General features: G+C 38.7%; 2 protein-coding genes across 3 annotated transcripts in view; one reads left to right on the top strand and one right to left on the bottom strand.

The window, feature by feature from the left end:
* uggt2 (UDP-glucose glycoprotein glucosyltransferase 2) overlaps positions 1-5,004 on the bottom strand; it is a 45,309-nt gene extending 40,305 nt beyond the window's left edge. Inside the window, exons 1-5 of the mRNA XM_053328108.1 lie at positions 4,919-5,004; positions 3,399-3,543; positions 2,228-2,310; positions 1,952-2,082; positions 37-149 (exon numbers count right to left, since the gene is read on the bottom strand). Of these exons, the coding sequence (XP_053184083.1) occupies positions 37-149; positions 1,952-2,082; positions 2,228-2,310; positions 3,399-3,526 (455 nt within the window). The 5' untranslated portion in view covers positions 3,527-3,543; positions 4,919-5,004. The remainder of the gene's footprint in view (positions 1-36; positions 150-1,951; positions 2,083-2,227; positions 2,311-3,398; positions 3,544-4,918) is intronic.
* A 2,347-nt stretch (positions 5,005-7,351) lies between these two features.
* The window catches only part of hs6st3b (heparan sulfate 6-O-sulfotransferase 3b), a 56,961-nt gene continuing 40,212 nt past the window's right edge, over positions 7,352-24,100 (top strand). Inside the window, exon 1 of one of the 2 annotated variants that reach the window (XM_053328533.1) lies at positions 7,352-7,899. In XM_053328533.1, the coding sequence (XP_053184508.1) occupies positions 7,352-7,899 (548 nt within the window). The remainder of the gene's footprint in view (positions 7,900-24,100) is intronic. The other variant, XM_053328535.1, reaches the window with a different exon arrangement.

The raw sequence follows: 24,100 nt of genomic DNA, 5'->3' as shown, positions 1-24,100 counted from the left end.
ACCCACAGAGGAGAAGACGGTCTCATTCTGAGTTACCTGCCTGCAGCTGCCTTCAGGAGCTTCTTGATGTCCTTCGTACTGCAGCTGTGTTGACCATGGATGGAAACAAAGGCAGGACAAGCCTTGGGTGGAGGCTCATCACTGGCTATCTATAAAGAGCAGTCAGGACAGACATGTTTTATAATACACTAACTACAACATAACACTATCACACTATATCTATTTGTACAGCACATTTCATACAAATGTAATGTAGCAAAAAGTGCTTTGCACAATAAAAACTACCCCAAAATCAAGCATCACCCCCCTACCTCTCCAGCCTTACCTGACTCAATTATTCTGAATATTATCTTTTTCTATTATATTTTAACTTTGTTGTTTATAATATTGTTTGAGCAAATGCAAGTGCAATTACCACACCAATTTATATTGTGCTATACAACATTTCATTTCCCCACAAGGGCCGTTATTCACCTAAATGTTGAACAGATTTTAAAATGAAAGAATTTCATCAGCCAGTGCATCACTATCAACAAAATGAAATTTCTCTCTATCATTACTAAAAGCAAGACAAAACAATGACGAATTGGGAATACAGCATGCAGTGAAAATGTATTTCTTTAAGTCATTTCTCATTCAGACTTTACTGTCACCTAATAGTAAAGTCAAATGGCATGTAAAGCCAACCTAAGTGAGTATCTATTAAACTTTCATCATATAAACACCAGTTTGAATTAAAAGAGTTGAAAGATGTACTGTTCAAGTATGCCACATACTTACAGGATGAACTTAATAGTAAAATAAGCTGTTGCAGCTTTGTACAGTTACACACTTTCTATTTAAACCCTCGTCTGTGTGGCTAAAGTATTTCACCTGCCTCCCGTCTCATATTTGCTCACTGTAGGCAAAAGATGTTTTTGTTCCTGCTGTAACGTCGTTCTCACTTGGAGCATCCACTGCACATTTTGCTTCTCTCTCTCTTCCCTGTCCTCTGTCCACCTTTCCCCCTACCAATTCATCATGAATCTGAACATCTCTTCCTCTTGCAAGAGCAGGATATTGTCCCTCTCCGATTTCTGCCTGTTTCATATTCAGAGATTGTGGTACCTAAAACTCCCCTGTAGTATAAATGTGCTTAAGAAATGACACTCAACTAGTTGCTCGTGTCAATGGTTGAAAAGTACTTTCAGAATGAATCTTAAGATTAATCTGTTATCAGGTCTTTTGGCATTTAGTATTAAACTTTGATGAATAAAAGGTCACAGCAGAATATGGAATATCTTGCATATAAGGTTTTACACAATGAGCATGCTGATAAATGCATCTGAGTGTAATATAAAATGCAATTAAATCAATTTTGATCACCAATGCCAACTCTGTGTGTCGCTGGATCAATTCAAGATAATTGTCCTATACATTTGAATTCTGTGAGAAACTAATGACAAATACAACCACGGCTGTGAGAAAATTAGTTATTGATGTGCAGCATTTCAACACAGCCAAAACAGCTGAGATGTAAGTAAAGACTGCAGAGCACCCTCGGTCAAGATTAGGGTTTGAACACAGACATACAGTTTCCAAAATCACTACTGTATACACTGTTTATGCTGTCCACCATTGAGTGTGTAAATGTATGCACTTTATGCTTTCTTGTCTAAAAGGTTCCTGTGGATCATGGTTATGGATTGTAAGCTTGCATGTGTAATCGCCTAAATATGTCCACATCAAACAAAAAAGTGTCCATGGCATCTACACTCCTTTCTGCTAACACATCTGAATTTACTGCTCACTATCAGTAGTGAATGAAAGAGTAAGGGATTATTTCAGACAGCAAAAGTTAAAACCTCTAACAGGAAATGGACCAGGCTCTCCTGCATACAGTTATATGTCCAGGCTGTCAGTGAGAAAGTATTATAATAGTCAACTTTACACTATTTTGATCACAACATACCTGCTGGGATGCATGAACAGCTGGTGAGTAGGACCGTAAGGCCAGGGAAAATTTGAGGAGATTTATTTGAAGATCTGTGAGGAACTGTCCTGCCTTCTTAATGATCAAGTTGTAGTACGAGCGGACGGACTCTGTGAGACACAATATTAGTAACAATGATGCTTTTTAGAAGTGATGCACAATTGTTGAGCAACAAAACTTACTTTTTAATGTGTTATTTTATGCACAAATTACAGCTCTACACTCAATGTAATGGCTTGGTTTCAAACAACATACCCCCTTGCTTGTATACAGTGAGCTCCTTCACAGTGTCTACAAACTGCCAGAATTTCTCATTTCCATCTTCCCCGATAAACTCGCTGCACAGAAAAAAAAGGAAATTAAAAGCAGTAATATTAGTCAACATCATTCAGTAACCACAGCGTTGTGAGAAATAATTACAAACATTTAGAGCTACAGACCACATTATAAATCTACATTATGTTTATAATTGTATAAAAATTGTCTCCAGTCTGAACACCACCATGTCAGCTGTGAAGACTCAAACAGCATTACACAGACATTAGCAGCTTACAACAGCCGTTGATGACAATCTGAATATTTTTAAACTAAAAATCATCTCTAAAATGATCTAAATTTCTCTTAACACTGTAAACAGTATATACAAGTTATTATAGTGTTACAATAGACATTTTTATGGAGACATTAAGACATGCCGCAGTACGCAATGCACAGGTGGAAATAATTTAATTAATCACATTACATTAAATTATATTTAGCTGCTTCAGTTTTTTAGGGTCCTGGGATTGTGCATAGTTACCTATTTACTTACTACTTGTCTTACTATAACAAGTGAAACATCTCTGCAGTTAAAAAGGCCTATAGATGGGTGGTGAAACATTTCTGCTGTTAAGAAAACACAGAAACATCCTTCTAGAAAGCTTGGCTGCTATTAAAGTCGATTATGAGTCATTTATGGGCACTTTTTTGATGAACTGCAGTGACATCTGGGTGTCATTTTGACAGGTAACTATAAATTTAAGAAGCATTTTTCCCCCCAGAAATTGATGTTTTAGGAATTACATGCTTCAGATTTTTCTAACCTCTACAATATTAGACTGTCCTCATTATTTTTTTGAAGAATTTGGGGGAGTTTACATTCTATGATTAAAAGCATACACATGGTGGGTATTTTATAGACTGATTGTGATATTTTCAGACTCAAGATAAATGATTTAGTAGCCATAATTGTATTCTTGGAATTATGCAGAGGGATTTCCGACAGCCTTTAGATTTTCATGCTAGGATATAACATTTACAAAAAATATAGCTGAACAATTATCGTAATAAGAAAATGAAAATTTTATGTAAAGCCCACATTTTCTAAGTGGATCTGTTCGTACAGATGTGTCCAGATATGCATGTCCGAGGGATGAGTCATATATACCTTGTCTCCAGGAGGAAAGGTGTCATGTTCCACTTGGCCTTCAGACTGGCAGCGACGCCTTTGGGTGCTGCTAGGACATGCTGTATGTTCAGCAGCAGCAGTGACATCACAACCACATTCCTCATCATTTCAATGTAGCATGAATCTGCAGTGACAGAAAGGTTGAAATTATCCGTCATTCTTGGGGAAAAGAGAGAATGTGCAATGTTGGTTGCTAAACATGCCACTTCCTGTAATAACTAAAGAGATAACCAGTAGGACATAGGCATGTAGGTCCTATTTGCCAGGCAGGGATTAAATCAAGGTCAGGAGTCAGGAATACAGTTTTTTCTCAATGGATATTTCCACAGATCCGATTACTTTAGTCTAGGAATAGTCTTAATCTCTGTCTAAGAAACTGGACCATAGACAGATACAAATGTATAACTATAACTCTATTTACCATACTGCCCTCACCTCTTTTTGTTTTGTTTATGTTTTTGCTGTTATATATAGACTAATGGCTAACTTGTGTCATCCCTACCATTAACATATCTTTATTGACTTTCAATACCTCTTTATTTTGTGTTATTGTCAGTAGGTTTTTTTCTTTTTCCCCACTAACATCAGTATATTAACATTGGCATCAGTTTTGTTTGCTTTTCATATTGCGTCACTGAAACTGTATCAATACTAACTTGATTACTTGTATTACTTACTTGTATTACTTATATACTTATATTGCAGCAAGGTGTAATAAATACATTTAACAATAAAAAAAAAGCAAAAATGAATAAACAGACAGACTGAACAGTTGAATTCACATAACTGCACATAGGAAATATTGATATTGCACAGTTTAGTATACACTGATATTGCATATTAGTGAACTGACAGTTTTGGAAAGCAGTGTTGATTGCAAAGTCTGACAGCGGCACTCGCTTTTTTTTTGTTGTTGATTAATTTAGTTTTTTAACATTGTCATTCATAATCGTCATTGTGCTGTTATTTATAGACTAATGGTTGCTAAACAACACTACCAAGCCATCTGACAATGTGAAGCCAAGTGAATTGAATGGAATGGCCTAACATGACACTGGATGGAATTTAACTAAAAAGAATAAAATGGAATAGCGTGGTATGTCAAGTCATGTCAAGGCATGGAATTGAATTGGCGTTCGCCTTTGAGAGGTGCCAGTCAGTGCCACGTAGTTACTGTAAGTTACTATGTTGACCACATCAAACACCGGTGCTCACACACGTCTGAAAAACAAATTCGACGTTGCGGAAGGTGACACTAAATCACGTCGAGCTGTTAGATGACAGTAAAATACTGACTGACCAGCAGGGTCACACACAAAACACACTAAGTTAACTTAGCTGCAGCATATTAAAAGTAAACAGCGTGACGTGATAAAGACACTATCGTATTCTCATCAGTTAGAGTCCATAACGGTCGCTCGCTATCAACACGCTGCGTTAACAGTGTATTTTAGGAGAACATTACTGTAGGTTACTGTTTTGCTAATAATATCCCTCACCCCGTCACTGGTGTTGACCGCTTCACACAGGTAGTTTCTGAGTATTTTTGGACAGCTGCTAACAGCTAGCGGGTTGCCGGGGTTGCGGCGTACCGGACCAGAGTGACTAGCGCGGCCAGTTATTCGCGTGTGAAACAACCGTAAAAAGAAAAATGTAGCACGGCACATGTCATTGTTTTTAGGCGTAGTCTGTCACATTGTATACACGGACAAGATGAAACATGTGTGTAAAATAAAATAAAACTGTTGGCATAATGTAATTTTATTCTGGCACAGAGGTGGCCAGCTAAAGAGACTGACGCTGCAGCTCAAACATTTTGCCACCAAACACTGAATCGTAGTGAGAATTGAACATCACTGTGAAGAGTGAGTGAGTGTAAAACAGTGTAGGCACCATAGACTGTATGGTAGGCACATGCTTACAGCTTAATGAGTTTCTTTTAATAAAATATTGAATGATTACATTGTTTCAAAATATGTTGATAAGCTGATTTTAAGATAGTTACAACTCGTTACAATTTAACAAATAATAATGAATAACAAAAACAGTAACAATCATTGATTTTATTATTATTGATGTTTAAATTCAGTATCAGTTAAGGCTCGCCGATATGGACACAATCAAATATCACTATTTTTAACCAAATATCTCAATATTGATACTGCACATTGTAGGAATAAGTACGGTGCTTTCACGGCATGGTTTGGACTAGGCTATTATTGTATATCTGTTCGTCAATCCATTAGTCAAAATTAAAGGGTTATCCAGCAATTTTGTATCAGACATCCAGTTGATATTTGCGAGAGATAAATGAAAAGGAATGGTCAAAAAAGATGTAGCAGACGCTGAGATAGTTCAACTTTTTGTTTATTATTGTAGATATTGCAGTGGGTGATGGCGGTGTACTGGAGAGCATTAATGCATTAGTGTGGTGGACAAAATATTAAGAATACTTTAATATAATGCACTCCAGTACCTGTGTAATGTGGCTTTGAAAATTGGAATTTATGGCAGAGCTGTTGTATTGAATGCATGCCATTGCACAGGTGTTCTTAATAAAGAGAGTGCAAATGTATTAACAACACTGGATCCTACCATTTTCATAATTCAACTCTATATCATCTTCTATATCTGGTTATGCTCACTTCTTCTGAACTCCATGCGCCAGGGGCTCCATGCAGGCATTTCTCATTAAGAGCAAACTGATCCCCATTTGTAAAATAGGTAGATTGTCCCTTTAAGGCTATGTTTGGAAGTTTTTAGGTTCATGTGAAGCTCTATCCATTTCACACCAATTTTATCTGCGACATTTTATTGAATGGCATCAATAATTTAAAAAAGCAACACTAATAAGGCTACTTAATTAATTAGTTAATTAGAAATTAGTTAGAAAAGATTAAGTTTGTAGTCTAAAATTGCACACATATAGAGTGATAGATGTGTGACAAGCAGCAGTTGTTTTAATAGCTTCTAACACTTTCTATTGGGTTTAAATTGGCATCATTACACTTGAAACTCGGGGCTGTAAGAGGAGTGCTATCTCTTTAATTATCAAAGGTCAAAGCTGATGAATGCGCCTCAAAAAGTTGCAGTATAGATTTTGTAAATTTATATGTGGGTAAATCTTCATGTTTTCCGTGTTCAGTGTCTGTGTGGGCTTCTGGCTTTATCACTATGTGTTAAACAAGATTAGGGGATGGACGGGATGGGATGTAAGAGCTTTCCCAGCGCAACCGCTTCTAGAGCATAACGCATACTATTTGTCGACTCGGATGCAGCAGCAGCAGCAGCATCCTCTCAAAAAGCACTGCTTCAGCACAGTCGGTCAGACTGCCTCAACCCGCCAAGGATGCTGTTGTAGGATGCTGCCGGTCCAGGAAGATCCAGCCCAGCAGCCCAAGCATCCCTAGCCCTGCGATTTCTGCTGAAATAAGTGTATCACCGAAATGAACCCCACTGCGATTTAGACCGGGATCAACACGACAGAGAGAGAGAGAGAGACAGAGAGATACAGAGAGAGAGAGAGAGGAAGGTGGGGGTCACTAAAAACTCATCGGGCTGCCTCATTTTCAACTTGGCATCCAGGCATGGGAGTCGTCGGCGCGAATGCAGCTTTACACCGGCTTTAGAAGTTGGGCAGCCAAAACATTTGAATGCCATGACTCTTGACTTTGGACGAGATTTCCAGCGCAGTGCGGACGGCGTGCAGCATTTCAGAAACGAAACAGTGCAGCATTTTAGAAACAGAAAGGTGGACTTTTCCTGCTGTCCAGATGATGTGTCTGTGGAGGGTGTTATCTGATCAACATGTGGCACTCAGCCTGAATAAAAGACACCTTTAGTCCACCTGAGGCATGGAGGAATATTGATTCCTACACAACCCCCGTGGGTGCTTATTATTCACAGTAATGAAATGAAGACACTATCTTGATATGATGGATGATAAATCCAGTAAGCTCATCTTGGTTCCTATTTTAGCTGTCCTTTTTGTTATGATAGGTTACCAGTATATATGTCCCGCTGGAAGCAATTCGTGCCACTTTAAGACTGGGGAGAAATTAAAAGGGGTAAGCCTACTTTCCACTCCGTACCAGGACAGCGATGATTTTTACAGAGATCAGGACCTGGAGGACGACAGCCCTCCAAAACTGCCGTCTAAATTCAACTTCACCGAGAGAGACCTTGACAGACACGTGGAGTTCAACATCAAAGGGGACGGCGTGATAGTGTTTCTGCACATCCAGAAGACCGGAGGAACCACTTTTGGGAGGCACTTGGTGAGGAATATTCGCTTGGAGCAGCCGTGCGACTGCAAGCCAGGGCAGAAGAAATGCACATGTCACCGGCCAGGGAAGGAAGAATCGTGGCTCTTCTCCCGGTTCTCTACCGGCTGGAGCTGCGGACTGCACGCAGACTGGACCGAGCTGACGAACTGTGTACCTGGCATTATGGATAAGAAGGAGGCCGAGAGGAATAGAAGGTACTTGTATGAGTGTGTGTGTGTGTGTGTGTGTGAGAGAGAGAGAGAGATCCTGTTATTTTTAATATGCTTTGGCTTATGTTGTACTTGAACTTTTATTGCTCATCATTTTATCTAGGTCTATAATTTCATCTACTAGGTTGCATTGATGGATAATCAGTTTTTCTCCTTTATATATTTTTGCATGCTTGGGCGGGTGGAGTGGGCACATTTCACTGCAAAATGTGCCTTACCTATTGCTTTGAATGGGCATAGGGCGGGATGTGTACTCCCCCCACGCCTCCCTTCCCAGAGAATAGTTTAGTCTGGAAATCAAGATCAATTTCTCTCATTGGTGTTTAATTATACATTTGACTTTCATGACAAGAGTCCACCACCAAAAAATGCTGTTTGTAAAAAAGGCAAATAATTGCAACCAATCATCAAGCAATCAGTGACTTGTGGGTTAGGCCATGGAATAGCCTATGTAATGGTATAAACTGCCCACAAATCATTTAACATAATGTCTTTTACTTTACATGGCTTGCCCTTGATGTACTATTACTCGTCTGGCTGTCTGTTCTTTTTTGTTCATGTCAGCCCCTCACAATGATCTTCTTCCTGCTTAGCTGTACCATTGAGGTTATTCTCCCTATCTGTGCCATTAACCAATTGTACTGACCCCAGACCCCATTCACAAAATCCCCCTTTCACAGTTTCAATGATGCTGTTTATGAGTGCACCATCCAAATGTTCTAGCACCCAGGGAGATTTAATTATCACTAGATCACAGCTCCAATCACACCTTTTGTCGGAGAGTTTTTAATAAAGCACATGCACTTTGAATCCATAACGATAAGTAAGTAAGTACATTTTTTTTTCATAGTGCATAAGCATACTGTAGCCATAAAGTGCTTAACAAGGTATAAAACAGCATATAAAACAAGAAAGAAAACATAGATGAAGTGAACACCAAGACACAAAAAATGCAAAACTAAAAAAATACATGTGACAAATCTCAATATACAAAAATGTTGATCTGGTGCATGCTGGTTGCCCAAACGCCTGTCTAAACAGCTATGTCCCTAGAATCAGTAGACCATAAGGGTGCAGGCGTTGTTCAGAGGCTACAGCCTTAAAAGCTCAATCGGGTGTATGGGACAGACAGCAAGTTTAACATATTTGACCTGAGAGAACCAGCTGATGCGTAAGGGTGTAGTAGAAAAAATTAATCCTATACGCAACAGGGAGCCAATAAAGAGATTTAAGTATAGGGCTAATATAAGATTGTTTGTTTGACCCAGTACATGGTCTCGTGGTAGCATTCTGGATTGTCTGTAGGCAATCAAGAGCAGACATACAGTGAATTAGAGTAGTTGATGAAAGATAAGGCATGCATATGAATCTCTAGTTCCGCAAGTGAAACTAAAGATCTGCATTTAATAATATTTCTAGTGCAGAAAACAAGATCTGGTCAGCTGCTTAACATGGGTGTCAAATGCGATATACTGTGGTAGTGATAAAATATTACCCCTAAATTATACTGGTTGGAGTGGCAGTAGAGGAAAGAGTGACTGATACTTTGCAGAATCATGGGGGTTAATCTTTTCTGGAGCAACAACCAGAACCTTTGTTATATTTGTATCAATCTGTAAAAATGGTCTGCTATCAAGTCCCTATTAGCCTTTTCACATTCAAGGAGCCTATAACCTAAAAGGGTAGATTTAAATGAAAAGTCGAGTTGGATATCATCTGCAAATAAATGATAAGGCATGTTATACCTGTTTATGATCTGTCCCAAGGCAGTAAATAGAAAGAGAATAAGAAAGGCCCCAGACCCAAGCCTTGGGGGACACCACAAGACATTGGAGAGGGTCCAGAAACAAAACGTCTGGTAGTGAGATAAGACGTAAACCAGTCTGATATGCCCAACCAATCACGTAACCTCTTAATCATGATACTACTACATGAATAAGTTGAAGGGCTAGTGGCAGATTTCTTTCATTGGCTTTTCATTGCAGTGGACATCCATCTCTGTTGATTAAGATGTTTGGACGTATCATACTCAAACCCTGACCCACTACACACTATTATCCATGTATCCTTGGTCTCTGTGTCCCATGAGTATGATATATTTAAAGTTTGGACCACACCACTACACACAACTGTCCATGTATCGTTGTTCTTTGTGTCTTAAGACCTGATTTACTAAAGGTTTGTGTGTGTAAAAATGTGTGCAAACTTGACAGCACCCGCAAAAAAATGTGCAAGCTCATCTACTAACGCAGCGCACTGAGGTTTATATCTTTCAACTGTGCAAGACAATATGAGCTGTCTATTTAGTACGTTTGCCATGAATACGCAATGTGCTGCGTTTTTACCCCAGTATGCAAAATACAGGGAGGAGAAAATGCAAATATGTTATTTAGCGCATGCATTGTGATTTACCAAACCTGAAGGTAATTTTACTGACGGTCACTGCGTCTATAAATAATAGCTTTGAAGGGCAGGTATTGAGACAGAGGCACAATGACAGAATACGCAGAGAATAGATTTTTTTCCACCCATGTTAATATTTTTAGAGTGGAATATTTTTGCTTTTACTAAAAGCATTGACTTTGTCACAAATATTCTCCCAAATAGCGTTTCACTTTGGTAATATTTCTTTGCTATAACTCAATATATTTGTTAACCACTTCCACTAGAACCTCTAATTCCATGTAATCAGGCTTCATTTTGCACTTGCAGGCTTTCTGCTCGTCCAAACTCTCCATTAAGACACGCAAAACCCTCATTTAAATACTGCTGTGTGCACCTATTGTCATTTGCGCAGTTATACACCCGCAAAACACACGCTAACTAAACGTGCAACCCTTTATTTGGGATTTTAGTAAATCAGGCCCTTAGTGAATGTGTCTGTCCATTGGAGGTGTTCTTATTGGTTTACATAGCCACCACACTACTGTTGTACCACATAGACTTTGCATTGATGCCACCTTATCTCACAACATGTTTGATTTGGTAGTTGCACAGAAGTTACCCGAGAGGAAACGCAAAGTAGAAGCAGTTAATTTAAAATGCATTATCGCCTCAATATTTTGTTCTGTAACTGCAGTAGAAAAGACATTTGCAATTGTACTAATGTAATAGAGATTCAGTACAATAACTAAACTAGAACATTGTAATGAACAAGTCACTGTATATATGTGTGTGTGTTCACTCAGCAGAATAGACGTGCACTTTATTCAATGCGCTTATTGTTATTGCATTCATTGCTTCTTTAAATTCCATTGGAAATTAGCTTATTCATTAAAAGACACATTAAAACTCCATCAATCAGATTTATATCCTCAAACATAGCTGAACATGTGCATATAAGAAAAGAAAAAAAGTCTTTGTAGCACAAGCTGGATTTTTGAACTGTGGAGAGTTTCCTTCTCCGTTTTGCATGATATAATCATACACCAAAGTACAAGAACATGAGCACATGATTTATTTCTGCTGTGCCAAGTGTTTCCTTTACTCAGAAAAGTGCTCACTGGATGCGACAGCTCTTCATTTCACAGCTGCAGCATCTATTCTGCACTTACAGACCTCTCATCCCTTGTTCTCTAGTGGGCTCCCGCAGCATCTATTCTGAGATTATTCTGCCTCTGCCTCGACCAAGACTGATGGCAGACACATTATGTTAGACCCCCACACTAACCAGACGCTGCACATGGCACGTTTACAAAGTGAGATGACTAATAGTATTATGCAAATGTCATCTTCATAATCATTTTGGGTTTGAGCAATGCCTTCATTAAAAAAAATTAAGTGATATAAGGTCAAAGTAAAAAAAAAAAATCAATGCAATAATCCACTTTTTACAAATATCTTTTTTCCATCTATGGAGTGCAATGGGGAATAACAATCGTATATCACTGCCAAATTCAGATGGCATGCCTTTTTTTGTGGTTGAAAGCCTCTCAGATTGAGTGACTGTCTCTCCGCAGTCCCAGGCCTTTACGTTGCCAGCTCTTGAGATGGCAGTTAAGGTGGGCGGAGGTGGGTGGCAATGGCAATGCCTGCCGTTGTGTGGCCTTTTCAGCCGGCCAGGGCGTGCTGCACGGTGAGCCAGCCGTGCAGCCCGGGAAAGGTCAGGCGTGTCAGACTGGATCAGTGTGCGTGTCCTGCGGCGCGGCTCCTTCGGAGTGTGCTGTCAGTCAGGAGAGAAGTGGAGCAGGCAGGCAGGCCTGCTCTCTTCAGGGGCTTTTTTGGAGAAACATACCTCTAAGTACTGACTTTTAAGTTGCTTTGCTGAGAGTGCCACAGTGCTAAATGTATATAGCTTGTGGAGCAGGTTGTTTTCCTCTCAGGTGATTACAAACATCTGTACTGAGGAGAGCTGCTAGGCTTATTTCTTATAATTACATGTTCATCAGCTAATTGCTTGCTGTGTGGTAGCTATATTCAATGTGACACTGGGGCTCAAAAAAAGGGTCTTATTTTAATAATGCACTTTTTTCTTAACCAATGCATAAAACAAGGTCTGACTATATCACATACAGAGCTTTTTTGCAGTGGTAAAATATTGTTGCAATTATAGTATAACTTTTGATGTTGCTTTCCACTGGAGTAGCTTACTTTATTCTGTTTTTCACTGCCATATAATACCATCAATTTCCATCCTGCTGCCAGGACATCTGTCACTGAGATTAAAAAACAACAATAACAACAGCAGCAGCAGCACAGCTTTATTGTTACTGTTGCAGGTCTGAGTTGAGGAAATCATATTATTAAACATACAGCCTGAAGTCCTTGCAGTGAAGCATACAATGTGCTCCATTAATAAATCAATGTTTAAGAGCTGTCCAAATGTATAGATGTAATCATTATCATATTAGTTTAATCATAAGCATATTTGCATGTAAGAAAACACATCCCCTGTAGATGCAAATAGTGAACATGACAATGTTACAGAATATTCAAATCAGTCATGCCATCATGATTATGATAAAAAATGTAAGATGTTTTGAAGACCTGCAGACACACATCAGAAAAACGGAGGAGAAGCAGCTTCCAGTTAAGCACAAAGTCACTCAACCAGAACACAGACACATTGATGGAGGAATTACCATTCATAAAACAGAAAGACGACCCACGCTTTTACACCTCATCCTCTCATAGCTCAAAATGTGTGAGCTCGACAAACAAGTAGCCACTGATTCTATCTCAGCTTTTCATTTATCCCAAATTATTCGTCATAGCTTTAATTATTTACAGCTTCCCTGAAAGTATGGCAAATCAAAGCCTGGCTTTTGTCAGTGGCTGACACAGTGAAACACTGAGGTGGAAACTGGATGTCGGTTGATTTATCATTAATCATCATCCTCTTTGTTGCATAATGTGATGCTGTGATGGTTGACAGTGTCTGGCTTGTCTTAAGAAGAGAGAAACCATTTGTCAGCTGATTTACAACAGTATTTTCTTCTCTCTATAGATCTTGCACATGTAGGATTTTAGTGACAGTTAGTGGTCACCTTTTGAATTTGTGTTTTCCATCATTGTCCTCACACTGACTTACTTAGAGCAATGTATCACTTTGGCGGAACATGTATAATGCAGATCTTTGATAAGTTCACTCAAAGTCCACAGCCAGCCCATTACTGATAAATCAGTATTCAGTACCAACACTTCCATTTATTTTTAGTTCTTCAAAGTCTTATCAATAGCGAGATATCTCAAATACTGCAGAATGGATTTCAGTGAAAGGTTTGGCCATGGGACAAGCAAGAAACAGCTCGGTTTTGTAGAATAAGGCCAGTGTAATTCTGTCTCCAAACTGCTAAACTGTCAGGCGTCCCTGGATTGGTAAGGCCATTCAGTTCAATGCAACTTCATTCATCCCTGTGAGGACAGTTATATCCAGCTTCTCATAACCTAGGTTAACAAATTACACACACAATAAGGAAGAGAAAAACACAGCTCATCACAAAGCTAATACAACACTTCACCCCGTCCCCTGCTAGTTCAATCATATTCAGTAAATGTGAATAAAACTGAATAAAGTTGTTAATCTTATTGTTGAGATTCAGTAACTTATTCAATATTCAGCCTGATAAAATCAACATGCATTTTATCATTCTGTGTTGGCCCTCTGCCTACCACAGAATGTATTTTTTTTCCAGTTTCACTTTATGTCAGGTCCTTCCCTTTTAACTATAGTAATTTATGCATATGCTGATGTCGCAGTTTTTTTTTAATCAATTATAAAATCTTCATTAGCAGCTTTCTTGTTGCTTATGCATAATAAATTCTTACTTCAGAAGTACAAAGAGACCAAGGCCAAAACATGAGAACAGGACGGATACGCTCCTGTGCTCTCCTTTGATGAGACACAAAGAAAGATGTGCTCACATAGAAATGACAGAGGACGTCCTCAGCTGTGATTTGGAATATTTTACAGTTTTTATGTTATGCGTACTGTCTTCAGATTTGTCTGTATTGCATACAAGAATAAAAAGAGAGAAGAAAATATTTGAAACTGGCAACTAGTGTAATATAATGTGTTTTGTCTTGTTTTTTTCTGTGTTATTTGCTTTTCTATGGTAATCATTAATTAAAAGTTGATTTGATATAATCTAATGATGCTTTACATTTGTTTGCAGCCTACTTTACACCAGGCACGTACCATATAAAGTGTCTGTCAGTCAGTCTTCTGGAAGATAAAGTTCTGTATGTGTTATGTGGTAGATCACCAATATTATTATTAATGGTTACTCTAGCAACCAAAGAATTATTGGTAGAAACATTCTTTATTCATCAGGTTACTTTGCTTTAATTACATAATTTTCTAATCATGTGAACTAATTGTATCACTTACTGATTCTGCAGCACTGCAAAATATGAAAGTTTACATATTTTACAGTATTTTTTTTTTTTTTTCCCACCAGTCATTCTCCAGTTTTGCAGGAGCAGTAATACACTGTTATAACTTACATGGCACGGCAATGACATGCCCTAATCCTTGGCAGAATAACACACCACATCATATTTTATTCATAATAAGTGATGCAGAGAGGACTGCAATTACTGCATGGTTGTTATCACTTACAGCTCTGATTATTGAACTGTGCATGTCTCACTCTACTCTACTACCTACCTATGACATCTACCAGTGTTCTTCTCCCTCTATCAGCATGTGGGAAGGAATCATTGCAAACCTGACCCAAAGGAACTTGAATGCAGTGTATTTTACATTATGCCACTGATCTTGACTCTTTCTTTTGTTATTGCACAATATCTGGGTATTTTGTTAGCTTGACTTCAGGCAGTTGGAATTATTATTTTTTAATGTGTCAAGACTCTGTTTTTTATGTAAATATTTAAGCTTTGTGGGAAATTTTAAACTGTAATTAAATGGATTTTTTTTTTGTTGCACTTTATGGGCTTTAACTTTTCACCCTAATACTCTTGAGACCTTGTTCAGTGAAAAAGTAAAACCATAGGACCGCAGTATAAGGCACAGGAAAGCAGAAGAGTAATTAATGCCCTCTGGACACAGATGAACCTGAAGGAGGAAAGTTGAGCAGATTTACAGTTCTGGTCGTATCTTTAGATGTACTGTAGGAGGCAAAGTGCTCGTCACAATGATGTGGCGTTTATTATGTGTGGAGCCGAGTGTGCCGTTGCAGGCCTTAGACTTCCAGGGAGCGGAGATTGCTTTTCATGTGTCATTAATTCAAGTCATCACTGCTGGCAGGCCTGAGCAGTAATCCAGTTGGTTTGATAATTAAGTGTTACCTCTAAAGAGAGAGCAACAGCATATGTCAAGCACTTGCTCACCGTCATGACAAAGAAAATGAAACACTCAAGGGAGTGATTAAGCATGATTCCAATGAGAATGTGCAGAAGACCTATGGAGGGCTTTTTTTTTCAAAAGAAACTTTTAACAGTTTCCTTGCAGAAAGACTTACGAACATAATAATATTTTCAAATGAAGTCTACACAGCAGCCAGTATTTACCTCAAAACAATAAAGTAGACTGATCAGTATATGATGTTTTATATATGAATTGCTACCTGGCTGTTTTTTGCTATCAAATGTTTTGCAATACTTCACAGATAATAAGGGTGAGAGTAAGAAAGAGAGGTGAGGCTTAAGTTAACCATATTGGTGAGGGCTCAGACATTACTCGATAAGAGGATTGGTACTAATAAAACTGATGAAGTCTGTGGGGGGGCATTAAATAATAAAATAATTGCTGTGTAGTGTCTGGATGCCTTGGCTCTTTTAAGTGACGATTTAGCTGTCAGCTGAACTTCTTAATTAGTTGAATGAACATACTGAATAAGGGTGATGGTACTCAACACCTTTAAGGTATCGACCAAAATAAATCGATATCAAGTAGTATATAGAAACGTGTCCCATCAAATGATGCCTGCAATCGATCCTTGTAGCACCCAGAGCTAGAAAATATGACTATGTGTATGGACTTGCTCACAGCCAATCAACACAAGCGGTCCTCAATTTAATGCCACAACAGCTACAACTCATCTGTGGTGGTGAAGTCACAATTTAATGCTTCTATTCACATGATGGGTATGGAATAAAGTACTATCGATATCACTTTAAGGGTACTTGGATTGGTACTGGTATCGTAGTACCCAGCCCTAATACTGAAGCTGCTCTAATCAATCATTTTCTGTTAACACTGGACACCATGACAACAGGATATGGTTCGTTTGGGATGATCCAAGTTGGTGAATTTGGTTTGGTTTTTTCCATTAGTTCAGTTTCCTTTCATACGGTGATGGCAAACCAAAATACTAAAAAGAATCACTAAAAACCAACTGAGAACGTTCATTCCACTCATTGTTTAGTTGTGTCAGGGGCAGGAGTGAGACTAAACAAGAAGAAGGTCCTGAAGAATGTCCTCTCTGCCCAAATATCAAGAATACAGCATTGTATTAGTCCAAATTTCACTCTCCAGCCATAGGTGCTAGCTACTGTCGATTCACTCATCCGCATTCCAGTTTGTAAAGCACGCCTATCAATGGATGCTGTTGGGCTTTAGCTTGCAGAGTACACCTAGTTGGTCGGATCCCAAACTGAACTGAACTGCTCCAGAATGTGTTTGAGAGTCTCAGTATGGTTGTTTTGGTCCACACACAATTGCACGATGTCCGATTGCAATGTCCAAATCTGCCCAAACAAATTATTCTAAGGGGGGGGGGGCAGAGTGTAATTCAACCAGACTAAACAAAGCAGGTTTGAAAACACCCTCATAGTGACAAACCAACAGATCATTATCACCCAACCATGCAGATACAGTACATGGTGTCATTCAGTTCAAAGTTTTCTCTGGCCCAGAAATTTGCCACTTTGGTTCACTGCTCTGACAAACCCTCTGCCCACTGTTAGTGTCTAGTTGGTGAACAGTGGAGCATTTAGCAGCTAAAGAGACAGATATTTTAAGTAGTTGCTTGAGACCAAACCTAAAATAAAATGATAATTAGTATTGGACTAAAATTTGCTGGATGGCCAGAGAAATGACTCCAAATGAACATGGTTCCATCATGTCTCCTGGATGTGTGATTACCCAACAGTTTGCTAATATGTTCATATTCATAAGGTGATCATGTGTCACTGTTGTGTTTGCAGCTTGAGGCACTGCCCCCAATAGCCAAAGACACAATTATTGCAGGTTTTAATAAATAGTAATACAATACTTTGCAGGAAACAGTAAAATAATACAGTATTTTTTTCATTGCATTCTTTAAGAATGACTCCAGAAAAAGATAGATGTTAAAAGTAATGTTTGCTAGAATCTGGGGTTCACACAATGCTTATCTTAGTAAAGATGTGTAGTTCTTTGTTTGAGCCTGTAGCCAGTTTTTAGAAGTTTTTAATCACTGTTAGGAAGATTATACTTTTTTTTCTGTGTGAAGTCTCTTCTATTGGAAAGAGGATTAGTGTCCCAGTTCTATGTGGAAATTTGCTGCTTGATACATGATGCACTAAACAGGGAGACCTGAGTTGTCTTCACACATTATTGTTCAGTGCACATTGATTGAATAACTGAGCCCTCATAGGCCATTGCAATATTAGCATTTTGGAGAAATAAAAAGCTTTGCATGTATATGAGTTGTTACGGATATTTGTCATTGTCCATTTGGCTTGGAACCATTTGAGATGTAGTATGGATGGAGCTTACCGTCTTTCTCTAAAAGCCACTCTAGGTAATGAAAGCCAAGCAGCTTGCCAGTGCAGGCTCGCAGCTTCTCTGATACTGCTGTCAAATACTTGCTGGTCCGGCAAATATGAATCTCCAATCATCTGATTCAGCTCTTATAGTGTGATTAAAGGGTGGCACCCGGTCGACTGGCTGGCTACGACCCTCGCGCTCCAGTCACCATTTTCTGGAAGCCAGTTTGGAAGAGTTGGGTAGACTGCCTGTGGTAAGAAATGGCCTTGTTGCATCATGCATTTGCTTTATTTTCATGTTTTTGTAGTTAGTTAGTTAGTTAGTTAGTTTCCTCACTGAAAGCAGAGGCACTTTGAGGATTTTGCTGTTTTTGCCAGAATCAGAGAGTATTTTTCTTAATTAGATTCATGCCATCATATATGACGAATATGTTGTTCTCTATCTGAACTGCGTGCCATCATGAAGCTCTCAGATCACAGACGTGCTGTCATGAAACTGAACTCCTACATCCCAGTCAGCTTTTGATCTGTATGAGATCCCCCCCTCCAGACTGAAGTAAAAGGAGGAGATGCAAAGCACCTCATACTGATCTAGTTAAATGTAGTCATCAGTGTGATGAGAATGAGTCAGCTGGTGCAGTGATTCAGAGATTCTGTGTTTAATGGCCCCAAGAGGCCTGTTTGGTGGCTGCACTGCTCAAATGCTCCTATTACCAGAGGGGCAATTAACTTTGGCTCTGTTTTCCCTGTAATTGAGAAAAGAACATTCTAGTTCTGTACTATAAACACTCCATAAAAAGACGTAATTGTGCAAAACTCGAAGATTTTTTACCATAAATTCTTTAGTGTTTGCTGATCAGGAGCTGCTTGATCAGCAAGTTCATGAATATTGCTTTGAAGACGCTGGTTGTTGATTTTATACTGCTGCTACAGCTTTTTGTGCTGTCTTGCAAAACTTTTTGGCGTTAGACTGCCCCCTTTAAACAGTTTAGCATAAAGTGTCACCAATTTATAAATGCAAGACTCAGTATAACTGAATAAAGTGTGTACTTTGCATTATTATTAGTAATAATTTAAAAAATCACTCCAAGGAAACAGAAAATAAAAAAAATGTTCAAATGTTCATCTACGATATGAAGTTAGGCCTGGTTAGCCTCCTTGTTAATTCCTAGTCTGTTTATGTGTGTGTGTTGACATATCAAACAGTAGCATAGTGAAATAGCACTGCCCTGGCTTTGTTATTTTACAATTGATACCTGTAAGGCTTGACAGAAAGGGCCATGCCAGAAACAACTGCCTCAACAGTTAATTTATTATAACAACCTGGAGAAAGGTCATCTGTCCTTATCTGGGGCGAGCTGGTGACAGGTAAGTTATACTGTTGTGAGGCTAGCTGAGGCCGCCTGCCTCACAACTGTTCCCCAATTTGGATTCAGTGGTTGACTGAGCACATGGCACACTTAAAAGTGTAAGCACAGGTAGAGTCACCTTCACACAGCCTAATCTCCCCCTGCAAGAATGTGCCACCATGACGTCTCCTGGCATGATAAGGCTCTCAGATGTTTTGTTGTTGTTGGGGGTTGTGCTGGCCGGCAATATAGTGAAATGAGTAAAGATTAAACACTGTGGTTTATAACGGCCTCACTACAGGATGAAGGCACGCTGAGGTGTGCTTTAAACACACACCAATATCAGTCTTGGCTCGTATGCATGTAATGAAATGGTCGTCCGTAAAATGTGTTCAATCGATAAAATCTTTATTGCTGGTGTCCTCAGCATCCTCCCCGTGCAGCAGCATCAGACAGACTTGCTGTGAGAGAGATTTGAATAATCTCACTGAACAGATTGCAGTCCAGATTGCCTCTTAAATTCCTACATTTATAAATGGGGTCTTGTTCCCGTTTTATATTGCAAAAATCATTACAGATACTTGTTTTGCAGTGCATAGAATTAAGGACAGATACTTTCCATTAATGTTCAATTAATCAGAGGGAACGTTAAGAGGCACACAACAGAAAAGAAAGGAGCGGTTTGAGGAGACGTGGAGATAAGTCCTATTTTTACCTGATTCAATGTCACAGCCTTGTGTTGTGTGGATGTTACAGCAGAGAGTGAAAGCATGTAGCTTAACCTGGTAAAACAGCTCTGTGTTAAAACTATCAGGAATCTATCAGGAATGTCAGCTTACACATATTTATTTGGTTAAGCTTGCTGTGTTGTGTTGAGTTAGCTGCAATTTCCTACTTTTTTTTTTTTTTTGCCTGATCCTGGGGTGCGGATGAAGTGAAAGTGGAAATGAATGATTGAAATGAGCATGGCTTTAGGCCTGACACCAGCCCATTAGCCTATGGGTGCATAGAATTAAGGACAGACACTTTCCAGTAATGTTCAATGTCTAATATTTAACAAAAAAACATGAACATGAATCAATATTGCATTATTATTTCATAACAAAACAACAATAAAAATTAGTAATTCCCATCAATATGTATGCATGACTTGATTATTATACAACTGTTTTTTTTTACATTTGCTACATTTGTTGAAGAGTATTAATAATAATAATAATAATAATAATGATAAACTAAGGCAGGCTGATTCAGGCAGAAAGCACCAGTACTATACCCACGTGTGTTATGTATGTTAGACTGATTGAATAATACTATATTTCCCAGTGGAAAAGGATCTCCCGCTTTAGATCAATATCTGTTCATACCCACCTACAGCATTACAGTATCTATTGGGTCCCAGGCCACAGTGTAATAAGTATGAATTGAAAATCTGTCCTAACAACAGCACCGCACTTGAGAGTGGAGTAACATCTTGTGGCATCACAGTGTGCCGGTGTGGAACAAATAGCATTATGTCCCAGCACGTGTCGCGATACAGCACATCAAGCTCATCATAGGAATCCGATGTCCCTCAATGTGAGTCGGTCCTCTCGAGGTGCCAGACGAATGGCTGCGAAATAGAGCTCTAAATCCTGCTCACAAATCCAGGGATCAGTTAACTTCTCATCAGTCCACATTCTGCAGTGGATAGTGGACTGTGCTTCATTCATCATTCTGAGCGTAAAGCCTCCCCTCTCAACTTTGAATTTGTTTACTTTCTCTCGGAGGGTGATGAGAGGAAATTGTCCTAACACTGGAGGCATTTACTTCACTTATAATGCCAGGCATGCCTGTGAATCGTAATAAGTTACAGAGGAGAGGGACGAACAATACTAAGTGTCTTTGAGTGCATCCTTTTTCAACAGTACACAGAAATGATCAGCATATGGTCTTTTCTTCTGCATCAGGAAACAGATTATGCCTTTTTTAAACATTTTTAAGATGAACAATACAACCATACATAATAATGCCATATGACATAAATTAGCATTGATTCACATTTTTGCAAAAGCCAATATGAGCATTAAAGAGCTTTCAACATCAATGTGCAGAGAAGTCGTGGGGTCGTTTCAGGCCTGCAAGTGTAATGTAGGGTGCCAGCATGACTAATGGGCCTAACCTGGATCCTCTATCGATTTGCACACAAAATACTTAAGGATTGATTTGACTGCTTTATGCCACTGCCATAATCTCCCCTTCAAAGATATGGTTTCACAGCTATTTGTAATACCAGCTCCAGCAGCCCTTTTTTTGTTTGTTTTTTAAATATCAACTCTGATCATGTAGGCTGCTCAGTGAGGATCTATCTTGTCACCTCTGCATTATCAGAATGGATGGGTGTTCTGGGTGTTTTAGTGGTAACAAAGGTTCATAGGTTTAAATGTTTAATTTGTTATTTTACTGAAATAAGTTACAAAATATAATATGATATATATATATTTGATGATTTTAGAGTACACAACTGTATTTGATTGTCGAGGTTTTAACTGTATCCAGGTGATCGTGCAGTTGAGAGGAAAGCAGCATTTCAAAAGATTAAATTTAAACATAGGAAAAAAAAAAAAATTATAGTCAAAGAAAAGTGGTATGCAATTTTCCAATTCACACTGAGATGCCTTGCAGAGTCTGACAGCCTTTTATTCTGTCTTTGCTTGTGCTTTTTGTCCTTTGTTGTACATTTTTGTACATTTTGTTTCATTCCGTTTTTCATTGTGCTGTTTTATATTTTAATTAATTTTGTAACTGTGTGTTTTGTGCTATAAAAATAAAGTTTTACTTACTTTTCTTTTAAATACTTCAAAGTAGAAAAGATTCACCTGTACATGTATATATTTTTTGTGATGAACAATTTGTTGGAAAATGCTCAGCGATGTAGGCGTGAGCAAATAGGCTCCACAGCAAACCACAGCTCGTTTCTGCTTGATCTATTTGTATTTAGTGTGTCTCAAAGTGAGTCCCACAGCCATTTCTGCTCCCCTAAAGCGAGGAAGGAGAGAACTGAGCTCTGAACAGCTGTTCTAACACAAGACTGTGGCCTTTCCATGTAGATGATTGATTCAGGTGCGGTGAGGAGGGAAAGGAAGGATCAGGCTTTGGGCTGTGTCCGTTAATCACACTGTATTACCACACAGGAGGCATTTATCACCCAACACCAAAGGCTTCAGTCCACAGGGAACACTGAAACCAATCTCCTTGCTTACATGCAATCCATCCAGGTCCACGAAAAGCAGGACTGTTGAGTGCTACCACATCCATTTATTCTGTGAGAGAGGGGGATGTTCAGAGGGAAAGTTAAGAGGCACAGAACAGAAAAGAAAGGAGCGGTTTGAGGAGACATGGAGATAAGTCCTATTTTTACCTGATTCAATGTCACAGCCTTGTGTTGTGTGGATGTTACAGCAGAGAGTGAAAGCATGTAGTTTAACCTGCACACATTCACAGATAAAACAGCTCTATCTTAAAACTATGTTAACAGCGACATTGCTTATTCAGTTACCTGTGAGACGATGAAATATGTCTCTGATAGTGACAATCATTTTATTTTATGGTTGGATGATTGATTAAAAATACAGCATTCAAAAGTCAAAGTAATCTATCAGGAATGTCAGTTTACACATATTTATTTGGTTAAGCTTGCTGTGTTGTGTTGAGTTAACTTCAACTTTTTGCAGCTCAATCCTGCAATTTCCTACTTTTTTTTTTGCCTGATCCTGGGGTGCAGATGAAGTGAAAGTGGAAATGAATGATTGAAATGAGCATGTCTTTAGGCCTGATACGAGCCCCTTAGCCTATGGGTGTCATAACCAAAGCCATACCTCAGTCACAGACATACACGTCTAAGAAAAACACTTCATAACAAGAAAAGAAGAACTGTCCACATTTTACCTCAATAAGTACTGCACTCTATCAAAACCTGCCTCTTTACCAGTAGATTCACAGGTCAGTCTTTAGATGCTTCGCTAGAGACTGCGGACTATCTCCGAGGTTTTGTTGTTAAAACTGGGTGGAAACAACAAGAGAGTTCAAAAACTGCATTGCAGAACCAATTCAGAGTCTAGTGTGGCTCTTCACATTTGGGTGGTGATATGCAGTTCGCTACGGAGGAGAATGGAAGGAGAACATAATTTCCAATAAAGTGTGTTCATGACTAAATCTAAGGGTGTAGGTTAGTTAATGGTTAATAGTTAGTTAATCATCCTTTAGAAATCCCCAGACCTCGGTAGGCAGAGACCTCCCATTGTCTGGTATTGTGAGATTTTTACAAGCTTTCTGCTGATGCAACCAACAATGTTAATGACTGAAAACAAGGATGATTGAATAAAACAATGAAAGTACACAAGCTACAGTATGTTAGCTATGTCTGTATAAAATCGGAGCCTGTCATTTATCCCATAGTGTGCAGAAATTAAAACAGCACAGTCTCTAAAGTTGCTATCCAGGGCTTATCAATCTGATCCTGTAGGTTGTAGACAATTAATGACATGAAAGATGATTTAATCAGGTATGAAGAGACGATATGGCTCCTCAGCCCACTTGGCAACTTTATTTTCCCATCTCTTTGTTAGGGAAAAGGGATTTCTTTTCTTTTTTTTGTTAGTCTGTATATAATTATTGTGTTGAAAACAAAACAACAAAATTAAATC

This window comes from Scomber japonicus, chromosome 11 (genome assembly GCF_027409825.1).
Source record: "Scomber japonicus isolate fScoJap1 chromosome 11, fScoJap1.pri, whole genome shotgun sequence".
In the NCBI taxonomy this organism is placed as follows: domain Eukaryota; kingdom Metazoa; phylum Chordata; class Actinopteri; order Scombriformes; family Scombridae; genus Scomber; species Scomber japonicus.
The sequence above is the reverse complement of the archived record's forward strand: the minus strand, read 5'-3'. Positions and strand labels throughout refer to the sequence as shown.